This window comes from Dama dama, chromosome 11 (genome assembly GCF_033118175.1).
Source record: "Dama dama isolate Ldn47 chromosome 11, ASM3311817v1, whole genome shotgun sequence".
Lineage (NCBI taxonomy): Eukaryota > Metazoa > Chordata > Mammalia > Artiodactyla > Cervidae > Dama > Dama dama.
In genome coordinates, this window is record NC_083691.1 from 82183092 (window position 1) to 82198930 (window position 15839).

The 15839-nt window shown below is 44.6% G+C and overlaps 1 protein-coding gene across 1 annotated transcript in view; it reads right to left on the reverse strand.

The window, feature by feature from the left end:
* Positions 1-3152: 3152 nt before the first annotated feature.
* Positions 3153-15839, reverse strand: part of ARHGEF33 (Rho guanine nucleotide exchange factor 33) — a 49893-nt gene continuing 37206 nt past the window's right edge. Inside the window, exons 14-16 of the mRNA XM_061156121.1 lie at positions 13505-14300; positions 10164-10303; positions 3153-3282 (exon numbers count right to left, since the gene is read on the reverse strand). Of these exons, the coding sequence (XP_061012104.1) occupies positions 3153-3282; positions 10164-10303; positions 13505-14300 (1066 nt within the window). The remainder of the gene's footprint in view (positions 3283-10163; positions 10304-13504; positions 14301-15839) is intronic.

Below are 15839 nucleotides of genomic sequence, written 5' to 3' on the forward strand. Positions count from 1 at the left end.
TCTTCAATTTTCTAAGTGCCCTCATAGGGAAGATAATATATTCGTACAGACGTGAAGGAGGTGAGTGATTATGACAGGAGGTGCTATAGAAACACTTTTCAAAGGGTTTTCCTTGAGCAAGCAAGAGACAGTAATTTCAAGAAGTTTAAACTATGATGAAATAACCCACCACATGGAACCCCAGAAAGTTAGTCCATAAACTCCTGGTTCTATGAGGTTCCAGTTCTGGAATCAGAAAAGCAGGACAATCCTTGCCTAGGGTTCTATACAGACCTCACAAGAATGCAGAAGGAATCAGTAACCACTCCCAGCGTGGGCAGAAATACCCACTTCATTTTTGGTGGAGTGCTTCTTTCTGCTAATCCAAACACTTCCAGAAGCTGTCAGTGGTCTCCTTTGTAAACCATGCTTCTCCAGAGGACTGGAGGCAACAAGTTTTAGCAGTTCCCAAGTCTTCCCCACCCTGACCTCATCCCTAGTGTGACATCAGTTAAATAGCATTAATCAAGATCATTAAAGATCATGTCTCCTTCCTCAGTTTACAGCACTACCTATAAAGATGATGAAATCAGCCAGCACAGCCTGGAAGAGCAGCAAACTGTTTCCTTAATGGAGAGATATTTTCTAATGCAGATACTGTGAAAGGTAGTGGTGCCTTTACCTGCTTCTGATGACAACTGTATTTTATTTCCTTTGTGATTGATATTTTTCTTTTTAAAAAGACAGGAAAGTAAAGTGACAACCCTGAAACTCTTTGACCAATTATGAGTAGAAATTAATTTCTGTGGTCTCTTTTAGAGCACTCCCATTAATGTTGATATCAGCCATTTACTGAGCACCTACTATTCCAGAGGTGGAAAGAATTTCAAAAGCTCTGGTATAGTTCCTGCCCTTGCAGCATCTTACATTCTTGTTGGGAAGACAAGACATACCCATCAAAAGATAGACAAGTTGCACCACAAGAGGCCACAGAAAGATGAGGCTTAGATTTGGGTCTTAAAGATTAGCAGAGGAGGCCAGAGTAAAGACACGAAGCAGGAGTGAAACTGAGCAAGGTGCATGGCTTGCCAGGAAATAATAAGAGCCCAGCTTAGCTGAGGTACAGTAGTTCACCCGGACTGCAAACAGGGAGAGAGGAGCCAGAGGAAAAACTGGAGCTGTACTGGAGGGAGAGAGATTGAATGTCAAGTCAAGGAATTTGGAATTTGACTGTAGACAAATAAGAACAGTCAAAGAGTTTCACACAGGCAATATTTCGAAATGAGATGTTAGAGACCTGTGAGATTGATGGGAGCAGGAGGAAATCTACCAGGAGAAAATCCAGATATCAGGTGATTGAGACCCAGAGAGCAGCAACATTACGATTAGTTTTTATAGGTTACGTTCCTAAAATACAACTAAGTGGAGTTGTGCTACAAATGTAGCATTAAGATTTTTCAAAGGATGTTATCAAAATGGAAATTTGGGAGGTGTGTGATATTTTTGAAACCTTCCCAGTAATTGATCATTTCTATAATAAACAATATGAAGGGGAAAGAAATTTTGTTTTTAATCTTTTATTTACGAGCTTATGTCTGCTGTTTCACTTTTCGTGTCCAGTCGATTTCACACTATGCTTTTAAGCACTGACCCCCAAAAACATCTGTGGCCTGATAATAGACATCTAATTTCAAAGGAGTTCATTAATTTCAGAAAAATGAAAAGCTTGGCTTCAAATTAAATAGCAGAAACTCCAAAAAGCTGGCAGTTATCCTGTGACTGTTCCAGACTCCTTTTATTCAAGATGCTAATAGATGGGTTCCTGATTAGTCATCAGACAAGGAGAAGAAAACTTGTAAGACTTACAAGTGAAACTTCCCCTATTTTGTCAAACAGTACATCACTAGAGGAACAGCCCTCTGGAGAAGTCAGCTGCAGTACCAAGATTCTCAATGAATAGTAGTAACCTATGCCCCAAGTTACAGAGAACTGCTTAGAAATAGAGACGGATTGTTTAAACCTAATTGTTTTCTATTATGATTCCGAAGTCTAGGCATGTCAAGGACCATCTGGGCCATATCTGTGTGGAAACAGAGCACATTTTATTTCCCTATAGCCAGGCAAGCCTCATTGCAATAATTCTTCTGCCTGTACTGTAAGAACTTTCTTTTCAACTTACTTCTGGAAAACAGAATAAGGTAATGCTAGCCCTAAGCTTTCATTCTGACTTGGTGTTTGTAGCAACCACTGTGTGTAAGCCAGTAAAGTATAGACATTGTTGCTACCTTCTTTAGAGACTGAAGAACCTCTTTTAAGACAATGAGGCTAAATCAATGCTTTCTTCTCAGTCCACGTGGTCATGAGTATGAGTGACACTCAGGATCACTGATAGATCTTTGAATCCTGAGTATTTAATAAAACATAGACTCTGGACTTTTTCCCATCCACAGCACAACCCACAACCCACATGAGGGAAAATGTTTCTTTGAACCCCTGGTTTCTAGAGGAATTACTATTCCCTGCACTGGTTTTCATAACCATAAAACAAGAGGAATACTACTCTTAAGGTCTTTTCCTATTTGCATATCAACATGTCTTTAAGCTGTGAACCTTCTGTGTCATGGTTTAAGCACAAATTTTCCACAACTCGTATTTGCAACACGTAATACAACTGTGTTAACTGATGCTGTGCCTTAAGGGATGTTAGGTGTTGCCTTGAGGTTTTTGGAAGATATATGCCATGACAGAACTGGCCCCTAGCATGGTGTATACTAGTCTAAGACGAAATGAATAAGCTAAATACCTCTGAAGCATAAACTTCACATCCATGTTAAATATGAACATGCTCAATATTATACTGGGGGAATGACTTCAAGGTAGAAGTTTTCTTACAAGCATTTATTTTCCTCCAAATTTATTGTGTTTTTGTAATGATGTGAAAAGTCTTCATTTCCCTTGTCCCAAGTGTTGTTCAAAGAGCCAGCTCTCAACCACAGACTAATCTTCATCTCTTCAATGTCTTGTATGTTGATTTAGTTTCATATGTAAGTATTTATATTAGTTTTCCTCAGGGATTTATACATCAATATATATATATATATATATTCCTACACAGATATATACAAGCTTTTTATCCTCATCTTACCACTTGACAATACAACTTTAAGTATGTTTTACACAGCTGTTCCTTGGTCAAGCTCATTTGCAAGAGCAAGTCGGTTTCTGAAGAAATCTTGTTTGGTGGGTGAAGGATCCATTGAGGGATTCTCATTAGTTTTTTCCCTGTATTCTGATCCACTGGACCTAAAATCTCAGCACACAGATAAAGTACAGGTTGATTTGGTTTTAATTGTTTTCAAATATTTTATCTAACCAAATTGTTTTGCATTTGTAAAACAGTTGCCTCCTAGATCTGGAATAATTTTAACTTCCCTTGAATTTCATGACTCAGGACACGTGTAACTAAGAGTTGCAGTGCACATAAAGAGTTTACCTTTCTAGTGCTTTATGGGGACACTTGTGACAATTGTGTATGACAGTGTAAGAAATCGTGTAATAGCATTGTCAATGGGGGAGAAAGGATTAGAAAATTCAATAAATCCTATTTTCAATTCAATCAAGGAACTACTACACAAATTAAGAAGGCCCTTAGATTTTAAGGGATAGAATTCATTGCTCTCAACCAAGGTTATCAAGAGCCTTTACTTAATCTGGGCATTACATTACAAACTCTTGCTTTTGCTTGTTTTCATTTTTAAATGAAAAATTTATTGAAGCCAACCACACATATATGCTACATTTGGTAGAATGCAGAAATTAGTACAGTAATCAGATTAAGGAGATTCTATTATCTCAACCACCACATAGGAGACCAAGCCCAATCAAGAGCAACAACTCAAAACAGTCCAATTGAGTCCCCAGTCGAGGGTGTATTCTTCCTTTCTCTTGGTTAAGCCAGTTGGGTAATCCATTCCAGCTCTGCACCTTCTCCAGTGTGTTCATGTCAGAAGTCCCTAGAGGGAGGAGGCTTTCTGGAAATAACCTCTAATAAGCTAGGCTGGGGCCCTTTGGCTAGCTTCAGCTCTGAGCTAGAATGGGTAAAAACTAGCCCAGCGACTAAGAAGCAATATCAAAAGACCTCATGCAAGGTGTATGACAGTGACATCAGACATGAAGTTCTTTGTCCAAAACTCCTACACAACTGAACAAGTTCTCCATATGCCGAGGCGGAGTCAGGCATGCTTCCACTATCCACAAAAGAAGGATACATTCTTTCACTATCGTAGATAACACTATGAATGTCCTCACTGTTGCTATTATATAAGTTAATTATGACTCTATCATTTACTGAAATCATTGGGCAGAATGCAAACATTCCTTTACCTTATTTAAGGAAAGAATCCAGATCCACGCAAAGACTAAAATTCTGATGTCTAGACACCTGACACTTAACTCTGACTGTTATTTGGTTTCACAGATGAAGGCCTTAGCTGTCTACCACACTTCCTCCATCTGGTCAGTAAGGAGCCCTTTTCCACTATATTCCAGTCCATAGAGGAAGAACTTTCTCTCCTCAACTCCAGTACATCTGGGTGTTCATTAAGTAAGATGATGGCTGGCTGGGGTGAAAGTCTCTTTCCTTTACAGAAGCCGCCTGCAACTCTCCCCTGAAACCACCTCCTCAGGCCTCACCCTAAAGCTCCAGGCTTTCTCTCAGAACTCCCCGCTATCTCCAGTTCAAATCATCCCTGGTTGATGCACTTGTGCCCCAACTGTTAGGAAGATAGATTTTTGACCATGTCATTCTTTCCCCGTTATCTTCTGTTATCCAGAAGACTAAGAATGCCTAAAGCATTGGGGGGCGAGGGGGCAGGAAGTAGGAAGCAAGATTTGAATCTGGCTGCTGTTTCTTCTAAATTGTTTCCCCACATGATAGTTTCTCATCAGAAAACATTCATCAAAACTTAAAATCTTTGCCTCCCATTTCCCCTCTTAGCTACATCTGATCTCTCCAAAACCCACCATGTCATACTTTGATGGTTCCAACATGCAACTGTTTCATGTTTACCTGGAAATGGGAAAGCTCTGATGTCACCACCAGCCCCAAGGACCACAGAAATCTTCACCAGTTGAGTTCCCATTTCTGAAACAAATGCCAAAATCGCCCTGTCTAGTTTCCAAAGTCCACAAACTCAGCTTAGTATTTTTCTTTTTTAACTGCTCTTCTCACAAACCACCTTTCTGTCTGCAGGTGTGTGAATGGCTCTGCATTTCTTGATATTAACTAACAATTAACTAAATGGTAACTTGCTAATCATTTTTAAGTAGTATTCTATTGTAGCCATGACTAGAAGCTAATTTTCACCCTTTTAAAGATATTTTTAGCTGATTTCTTTCTAATGCTTACATGGTATATGAACACCTCAACTCTTGGACCCTTGTGAATGTGTGGTTGTCAGGTTCTAGAGTAATGCATGCCTAAATTACTGAAAAATAACCTGTGGAATCTAGGTGAAAAGCTAGTGGATTTGCTTTTTATCCCCTTTCTCTATAAAACAGAAATGGCTTTTGAGTCGCTAGGGCCATTCTGACTGACCGCAGAGGAACACACACAAGGGCCAGGCAGGCAAACACTTGCTGGGCAAGATTAGGATGGCTGCCAGGACATTCTGACACAGCCATCTAAATGTTTGATGGGAGGGGAACACACCTGTCGCCAATTTTCCTTCCACTCAACTGACAGAGACCAAAAAAAATCACAAATTGGGTAGGTCATGCACGTATCAATTTGCTATATTAAGCCATAAAGTTTATTTGGAGCTGGGGAAAAGAGGAGGGGGGGGAATCAGCAGTGCAGGAGTCTCTGACCCAAGAAGGGTTGCTTTTCTGACTGGAAAGACTGTCTGCCTTGAAAGCTTCAGGAACATGCAGATGGAGAAGAAAGGGGGCAGGGGAGCACCCATCCTGTCGGCCACGTCAGTCGGTCCTGACGATCAACAGGGTGACAAGCGCGCACTCATTTAATGCCGATTTGTAAAGGGGTTACTATGTTCTAGGCACTAAACCTTGTAGCTGGGTCACTCTTATATTTGCATCTTAAGCTTCTGCTGACAGAACCTAGAACACCGAAGACCCTTAACTTAGTGATGGATCTCAAATGACCTACTGAGTAACATCTATAATCAGGTTTAAGAAAATGTTTTCTCTTCAACCAGCTCCTTCCGTTTTCAACTTATATAGGGAATTAAAATGGGAAATGAGAGAGAATCCCAAAGTGGCTAAGAATGGAGGAAGAAGTTGAGGCGGGCTCTAAGGAGGTAGAGAAGAACGTGAGGGTTCAGTGATCAATGGATTCTTTAGTAGTCGTGCTTTCTATGACATGGTCTGCTCCACAGTCGAGGCTGGGCAGATGGCAAAGGCAGGACGGCATAAAAGTGGACTCACTGACGCTCAATCACATGGGGCTCTGTGGAAGTGCTCTCTCTGCAGTGTGTGATTAAAGAAAGAAGAGATTTCCATGGGATTGGTAGAGGGAGGCTGCTGACTGGGAAAGAGACCCTCTGAGGCATGTAAATTACAAAGTGCTAAAGAGGAAGAAATGGGTGAGGAAGTAGAATTAATCATTTGGACACCATATTCTTTGTCTTCCACTCCCATGAGAGTTGAGGATAAAAACAGCATGTACATCCCTGCCCCTAAGCTGTCTTACAGAACCCTCTTCCCCCATGCACAGCCCCAACCAAGACTACGTACTGGCCTAAGTATAAGATTCACACATAGGGATGAAGTAGCACCGGTCTCAGACTTCAGGACAGTCTAGATTTAAGTTTTTGAAAGCTTCCAGGTCAATGCTTGTACAATGGGATGGTCTACCTTCCATCCTGCTCAAAGGCAGGGGAACAAGGATTCAGTCCAGCATCAACCTATCACATGAGGTCTGTTCTGTTCCTGGCTTCTAAGAATCCTCATTTAAAAATTTTTTAAATCACTTAACGTTTTCCAACTTTAAGATATGTCGTCTTTATTTTGACCAATTCTGGGCAGCTCTCAAGGACATGTGACCTGGTATCTACCCAGGACGAATGTGCCTGAGATAGAAACGGTCAGAGCATCATCCTCTCCCACAGATATCTTGGGCATTTTTCATCATTTTTTTTTATGATGTCAACTTGACTCTCCCTTTTGAATCCTTGTGGGTATGAGCATTCGGCCCTCCCAGCCTCAGAGGGAAGAGAACCCTTTCCCAGGTTTTCTGTTGCATCTGGCTCCATGCCTAACTTCATCCCGAAGCAGCATTCTGGGTGTGTGGGGCCACCAGCCAAACAAGCCCCTATGGATACAAAAAGTGTGTCAGTGTAGACAGGAACGAGCCTCCAGAGGGCTGTGGGGAGGCAGGCAGTGAGCCCCGGGTGTGACACAGGCAGCCGTTCTGGCGCTGATCCGTTTTGGACCCCCTGACTTCAGAACCCAGGATGAAGCATGTCTTGAAGTCACAGGCCTTGCTGCCAGCCTGACCTCCTGACACAGGTGAGGAGGATGGGTTTCTCCTATCTGCTTTCTCCCTGTGCCTGTCCGTATGCCTGGCTTCAGTCTGCGAGTTCCTACGTAACAGCTGGGACCAACCAAGTCACTCACGACCCCTAGACAAGCATCTCACACAGTACCTGTGTATGGCAAAGAACGCTTCATTCATGAGAAGAGTCAAGTGTTCTCATCTGAGTTGAGAGCCGCTGACCTTTCTGCGCTATGCCGGGGCCTCCCTGCCCTTTGTCTCTACTTAGCAAAATGGAACAAACTTTCCAAGGTTCCTGGATGAAAATACTCAGGAGAAGCTACTCAAGCTGCTTCTTTACCCCGAGCCAAGTCTCCAGAGGGCCCACCACAGCACCCCAGATGCAAGGCGACAAGCAAGTATCACACAGCAGTGCTCACAGTCCTACACAAGACGTAAAAAGCCAGAAAACCGACCGGAGGGAGCAACAACTGTGTGGCTCCACCTTTACTTCCATCCGTATAACACTTCAGATTTTAAATACAAAGGCAGCGCCAGAAGTGGTGGCAGCAACTGGATTGAGGCAGGAGGGACTTGTCTATGATAAAAGTAGGAGAGGACTCAGGGCATCCGTTTGACCCTCCAGAAAGGATCCCAAAAATCTGCCAGAGGGCTGAAAGTAATTATCCAACATGAAAATTTGAAGAGTCCACAGCAAGTCCTTGGCACTGAACCAAGGACTGTGGGAGGCTATAGAAAGATAAAATCTGGCCTTCTATGTGGTCATTAAAATGATGGGTCCCAGGCCACACTGATTTCTTGTTTCAAGCATTAAAAAGATGTGATCTCCCAGACTGATCTACAACAAAATCAAAACACAGATAAAGCAAATCTTGAGCTAGAAAGCACTCGGGTGGCAGTGATCTCCCACCCGGTGTGGGTTCCCTTTCACAGCCTCCCTGACCAGGGTCATCCAAATCCTCCTTAGGAGAATCCACAGCCTCGTGGGGCAGCCAGCCCCAGTTCCAGGCAGCAGCATTTTACGAAATTTCCTTTCTTATCCACTGCTCCTGGTTCTGTCCCTTGGCCTCAGGGAACAGGCAGAGTGTTTTCTTACATCTCGCTGAAAAAACGGGAATGTGCAAAGAAACCAGTGACAGATCCATACTCAGTGCTTGCCAACAGGCAGCACGCAGTCATTGTAAATGGCAAAAAGTGACTGTTTTCATGGGAAATACTGTGGTTTAAAAATAAGTAAAAATAAAAGGTTCAAGCAGTGGTCTTAGGAGTCTGGAGTTCTTAGCAGGATTCAGAAACCTGCATTCCAAAGTCAGGCTGGAGAACTGTCTGTCTCCAGTCTCTCCACTGTCATAATTGTCAGGAGGTGCTGGGTCAGGAAAGATCTAAACCTATGGTCCTAGAAAGAGATTCAATTCTCAGCTCATTACCCCTAAATCAAGGGGCTCCAGCAGTCACGCATGCCCAGGCTACTCTAGCAAAACTGAAAGGGCTAGAATAGGAATAGGGCTCTCTCTGCAGGATTGCTGGTCCCCCTTCCCTCTTCTTCCAGTAACAAAGGGTGGGACCAACGATCAGAGAGACCTAGTAATCTCAGTACTACCTTCCCTCTAGAAGAGGAATTAGACAAACCAACCACAAAAGTCCTCAGTCCAAGCCTGCCCCCAATTCTTCCATCAAGACCACTATCTAAATTGGGAGAAAGTGATTTCCCTGTGTTTTCTCACACAGGAACTCCAAACTCTAGGAAGTCAGCAACAGTGCCTTTAACTTTTCCATCCACTAAAATAGGAACACTTGCTGTTTAAGGCTCGCTGCGAGAACCTCGTCTAACAAGGGAAACTAAGCACCAGGCAACAGCTCTCTCTAAAGGGGGAGACAACAGGCCTGAGCACGGGTGGAGAAAGAGACAGTAGTCTCCCAGGGGGGTGATGGCTGGATTGGAGACCCGCCCCCCACTGCCAAACGCTAACATTCAGTGCTTTCATCTTAGTTTCATGCTGGCATTTGGCCAATGCCTCCCACTCTGTGAGACAGTGCTTGTAAGTGCTGACCAAAACGACAGGTGGGTGATATCACACAGCAAGGGCTGAGAATCTTAGAAGGACCACGGGAAAGAAATGCCTTGCTTTTGCCTCCTATGGAGTACGGAAACTCCATTAAAGTGATTTTTCAAGTAGGACCCAAGCCAAATCCATCCAATCATTTGCGCTAGGGAAAACACAGGCAGATGTCCCCCAGATATGCACTAGCAACCTGGATAACTGCAGGCCCCTACAGGCGGAAGAGCTGCAATGCCTGAGAAAACCTCCCACAGGCGGAGAGGTTCTGATGGTGCACCCATTACACCCAACCCCGATAGGGGATCCCACTCCTCGCGCCCATGGGGATTTCCCAGGAGACCTCCTCTGCCCACTCCTCCCAGGACACGGGACTTTGGGAACCAGGAGGCAGGGCTAAAAGACAGAGGCGGCAGAGGACAGAGCCGAGTGTGCTTTTACTCTGGGAGATCACAGTGAGAAACATCTTCACCTGGCAGGAACTGTGGCTACTGGGTACAGGCACTGAGCTTGAAGCAGTTGTGTAAAACCAGGCTACTTGTTACTGTTAAAACCTCAGGACTTAGCCCACAGGGAAATGAGTTACAATGCTGTCTTGTCTAAGGGCTACTCACTTCTTTTTAAAGAGCTTGCGGAAGGAGCTGCGAAAGCCCCCTTTCTGGTCTTGCCTGGGGTTTTGATCGCTGAAAGATGTTTGTTCGCTTTCTCTTTCTTCCTTTGGACAGAATCTGGTGGCATCTTCTAAATGCATTTCCTGGAAACACAAAAGAGGGGTGTATTTTTACTCTTTTCCAAAGTTAACATTGATCCTGACTATGGGACAATTTTTTTTAACCTCTCACTTTCCTCCCCCACCCCAAGACTAATGACAGGCACCTATTCCAACTAAAGCAAACCTGGACTAATTAAGACACTAGATCTGGGGATTCTTCGGGATTCTACTAAGATTCATAACTAAATAATAGAGATCAACATTTTGATGGCTGAGTGTAGCATTTTTGAAAGTGTGGTCCTGGGGCTATAGGATCAACTGGGGCTTTCATTTAAATGTAGGCTCCTGAGCCCTAAGCCAGACTATCTGAATCAGAATCTCTGAAGTTAGGCCTAGCTAATCTGTTTGCACACAGATTAGGAAAACCAGCAGTTTAAGGTATGTTCTTGCCCACCTGCACTTAATGTTTATATGAATCACCTGGGAATCTTGCTAATATGCAGATTTTGATTCAGCTGGTCACCGGTGGAGCCCAAATTCTGCATCTATAACAAGCTCACAGGTAAAGCATTTACTACTCATGCAAGGACCATATCTTGAGAAGCGGGCTTTTTAGGGACTTTTTTAGGAACTAAATCTACTAATAGTTGAAGGAAAATCTTTCTGTAGAATCATGATCTTGATAAGATCTTGCATTTGTGTAGCATTTCACACTTTACAAAGCATATTCACAAACTTTATCTTATTTGGCCTTATCCTCACAACAACCCTGTGAGGTAGGTAAGATATGGATTGTCTTATTTCATAGATGAGAAAACTGGAGGCAGAGAAGCCAAATGAATTGTCCAGAAGCACACAGCTATTTGGCAGCAGAGTCAGGATTAGAACACGGATCTCCTGACTCCCAGTCAGGTGCTCTTGCCACTAAAGCATATTGTCTTCTTTCTTGACTCTTAGAGACAGAACACTAAGGACTAGGGTTTGGCTGGCTCTGAGGGCAAGGATGGCAAATACACAGTATATCTGAGGAGATGGAACCCTAGGAGCTTTGCATACCTCATTAGGAAAGAGCTGATATCTTCACAGATGGGGCTTTTGAAGGGCTCATCTTTTGTACCTAAAACCCCATCTCACTCTGATTAATGGTTTTTGCCTGGCGAAACCATTTGGTGAGCTCCCAATTTTTCACACATCAAAAAAGACATTTGTATGAGCATATGAAATAAAAGCATTCTTTGGAGCTTATACTATAGGAGTTAAAAGATTTTGGATGTATATCTCTGCCCATTCCAAGTCACTTTGAGTTGGCACTAGCATTTTCTACTTCCCTTGTTAATGAACTTTAAAAAAAAATATATCTCTTTCATTTTTGCATCCACTTTTTTTTTTTTTTTTTGGCCATGCTGTGCAACATGTGAGATCCTAGTTTCCTGACCAGGGATCAAACTCATCAAACTCATGTCACCACCACCCCTCCCCTGCATTGGAAGCATGGAGTCTCAACCACTGGACTGCCAGACAAGTCCCTAAACTTTTAAACTTTGACACATGCCTAACTTTGATTTATCTAAGAAATTTTACCTAGTAAAACAGTATAAAGTTCAGAGTTGAAAATCAGAGGCAGAAGGAAATCTGAGAATCCCAGGCAGGGCCCTTCAGCAACCTTAGCTGGGCACACTAAGGTATTTCTGCCTTTCAGGAGCCAGACACAGACTTTGATTTCTGGAGTCCAGATGTGCTAGAAGCTCCAAGGTTCTTCATGTTCCTCTGGCTTAATATCCACCACTCCCACCTGGGGACGTATTCAAAGGAAGACTCACTCCTGCCTTTTTTTTTTTTTTTTTTCTTTTTTTAAGGCCCCTGAGCTTTCTTTTTTATATTTTCCTACACCATTTTTCACTTAGCCAATAGCTAAGCATTTTTTAAAATTGAATTCAGATGTTCAAACTATCTAAAACTTCTCTGAGGGTTTAAATAGAGACTCTCTGATGCGCTCCCATGGTTTATTATAATTCTGCTTATGTGTCTCCTTCAGGGCTAAGCCAGTGGCCTTGGAAGGCAGAGACTGGATGTTGTTTATTTTGGAACCCTCAACGCTTAGCACAGAGCCTGGGGTGAGGCAGGTGGTCAGGATTTGCTGAAAAATGAATGGAGTCAGTGATCTTCAACCTCTTCCCACTCCTTTAGAAATAGGAACAGGTGGAATGCAGGGCCCTCACTCCTGTTGGAAAATCATTTCTCCTGGAGGCAAAGGATCCCTAGTGCTGGATGTAAGGGACACTTAGTGAAGGACAGTCCTGGACTGTCATTTTCAAGGTGTTTCAATCAATACAGTGCTGCCCTGTAAATCCTAACCCTGCTTCTAAAATGTTAAACAGGAAGAATGGGGGCGCAGCTCAGAGTCACTCTGCTACTCTCTACTTAAATCAGAAATTGCCTTTGTTCCAATCACTTGCGGAGGCGCTGTTTATTCAGGAACTATTAGTCCTTTCAAGAATATGTATTTAAACACTTCTTTAAATGTCCCAAGGCTTGCAGATGTCAAGATCAAACATCAAAATACCAAACATCCATATAGAGGCCAAAGAAGGTGTTTGTGAGTCAATGCTTTCTGGACAGTTTGGTGCTGTCTTCGTCCAACTGGAGTCTGCAAAGTACCATGACACCCTTTTCCAGGCAAAAGGAAAGCAAGTGGAAATGAACTTTTCAGGAATCCTCAGGGAGAAAGGGCAACTTGCCTCCTCCCTAGCTATAAACAAGGGTGCAGGTCAGGAAGTACAGTAGGCTAGCACACAGGGCTCGATATTTTGAACAATAAGGGGTGCGTTTAATAGGCAAAGAAAGAAGACACAGCCCCTGGGACTTCTGTGAAGTGTTTTGCATATGAACTGCATCTGGGAGGTGCCAGAGCTTAAGCAGAGAACACCTGTAACTCTTTAACTTGGTGGTGGTGGGCGGGGTTGTTTTAAGCAAGTCTAAGAGGATTCCTAGTCTTTTTGTCATCATACACATACATAGGTATGGCATGCTCCTGCCTCCTGGCCCTGAAGAATGAGAGCTAACACTTTCCTCCGAGGACCACTGACGGACAAGCCTGTAAGTAACACGGGCTCTCAGCATCTTCTGCTGCCCCCACCTGGCCATCCTGCGTTCCCCTCCACGCTAGGTGAGCCCAGGCTGCACCCCTGGAGATCTAGGCCCGGGGCTGCCAGCGCTGTGGGTTTGGGGTTGGTTTTACTTTACCCTCCTTACTTCCAAATAGGTCTGCTTTTCGCTTTGGGACCTCTGTTGGGGAAAGAAGGTCCGCGGCGCGCCGCGAGCGGAGGCGGCTGGGCCGTGCGCCTGCGCGGCGCGCTCGGCCTTGAGCGGCGCGCGGCCGCCGCTGCTGCTGCGCGTGCTGTAGAGGCGCGGGGCCACGCCCTCGGGCGGCGGCGCGCGCGGGAACTCCTTGAGCGAGCGGCTCAGCGGCTTGGCCTTGTGCGCCTGCGCTGCCGCCTCCAGCTTGTAGGCGCCGCTGCTGCCCGCCGGTGACGTGGCGCTCTTGGGCAGCGGCTGCAGCGGGTGCTCGGGCCGCTCGGCCTCCATGGCGAAGCTGACGGGCCGCAGGAAGCAGATGTCCAGACTGGACTCGGAAGAGGCGGGCGAGCAGTTCTCGAAGAGGGCCGGAGCCTGGAAGGGCTCCTCGTCGTAGGGCGCGGGCAGCGCGAAGATCTCGCCGCCATACTCAAACTCCTCGTAGGCCGCGGGCACGTAGCTGCGGGCGTCGGGCAGGAGCTCGGCCGGGGCGCGCAGGGAGCGCTCCACGTTGCCCAGCTGCTCCGCCGGCGACGGCTCGAAGTCCATCTCTGGGATGGCCTGCAGGGGCCCGGCGAGCGCCTTCACGTCCTGCTCAGCGGCACAGAACTGCGCAGGCGCCAGGAGGCTTTCGGGCCTCTCGTGCTTTCTGCCCTCCATCTCCCAGTCACTGGGCTTCCCGGGCTGCATGCTCTCCATCAAGCTTTGCTGCTGTTGGCTTTTCTTCACTGGGGGCATCAAATGTCTTTAAAGGGGAGACAATACAAAAGAGGTGTGCTTACGGTGTATTAGTGCGCGCCTGTCCCCGAGCAGCGCGAGGCCAGGAACCACACAGTGCCTACCAGATACCGCTTAGACGCAAACTGTCTGCTCCCTCTTCTCCGGCCCTCCCAGGCGCCTCTGTGTGTTACCTACCAAGCGCCACAGGCTTGTCAAATTAAGGAGTCCCCAGGAGCCCTGGTCCCCCAAGTGGGAGAGTGAAAATAACCGTCTGTGAGGAGGATCCCGGAAGTACCCGTCTGAGCCCAGAGGCACTGTGTAGAGATGGCTGGTGGGCCAAGGATGCTCAGCGCTGACCCTCTCCACCATGTGTCAAGGCCCCAAGGCACATCTTTTTCTCTCTTCTCTCCCTTTTTTGTCCTAGCAGAGTCATAGAAAATCATGGAAACAACTTTTGTTCAACTCAAGGATCTTCCTGCTTCAGAACAATTAAATTCCCAGATGAAGTAAGCAGTAAAAAAACATCTGGATGAAGTAAAAAACATCTGGATGATGGTATGCGGGGTTCACTGGACATTTTGCTTTTGTATGTGTTTGACATTTTCATAATAAACTAAAAAATTCCTTGTGGCTACAAAGCATGCTATATAAGTCGTCTCAAACTTCCATCCACAAGAACATTACCAAAAGGAAAAGTCTGTCACTCTGAATATGCCCGATTTCATGGAGAGTTATTTTTTTTGTTTAATCGTGGATAAAGAGTAATTCACACTGGATACTTGGATAGCATACGCATCAGATTGGATGTGACTTGCTAGTTCTGCTGGAATTTAATTGCCAGACAGATAAGAGTGGACTACTGCACACTGACCCAAACTAGTTATTGTGTTAGCTTATTTATTTATACTAAATTTTACCACAAAAATGCATAAAGAATGCAGAAATAAACTGTAACACTGTTTTGTCTGATGGTCTTAAGTTAAAAATTAGGTGTCACATTTACAAAGGTGAAAATATAGTAAAATGGAATGTTGACTTGAATTCTCTTTTAACTTGGAAGACTTGGGTTTCTTTTCTGGTTATTTTCCCAACAGAGTGCCGTGGCAGCCATGTTCTTCTTCTGGGTGTAATCTCTGGGGATTTCATTTTCGGGCAGTATAAGTCTTAACTTCAAAGAAGATAGTTTTATCGTTGTCTTAACAGAAGTGAAAAAAAGCTGAAGTGGTCCACAAGAAAAATTCCATCTCCTGTCTCTCTCCCCTCCCAGGAAAGGTATTTTTTTCTGTGTGGTGTACTCTCTCTACAGGTCTTCTAAGATTTTCTCTATAGTAGGAAAATCATCCTGGACTTTATGTATAGAAAGATTAATGTCTCAGATTTTCAGAATGATTATGAAATTTCACCCTCCTGACTGCACATTTGCACTTCGTCTCTCACTGATGTGCTATGCTGTGCTAAGCCACTTCAGTTGTATCCAACTCTTTGTGACCCTATGGACTGTAGCCTACCAGGCTCCTCTGTCCATGGGATTCTCCAGGCAAGAATACTGGTGTGGGTTGCCATT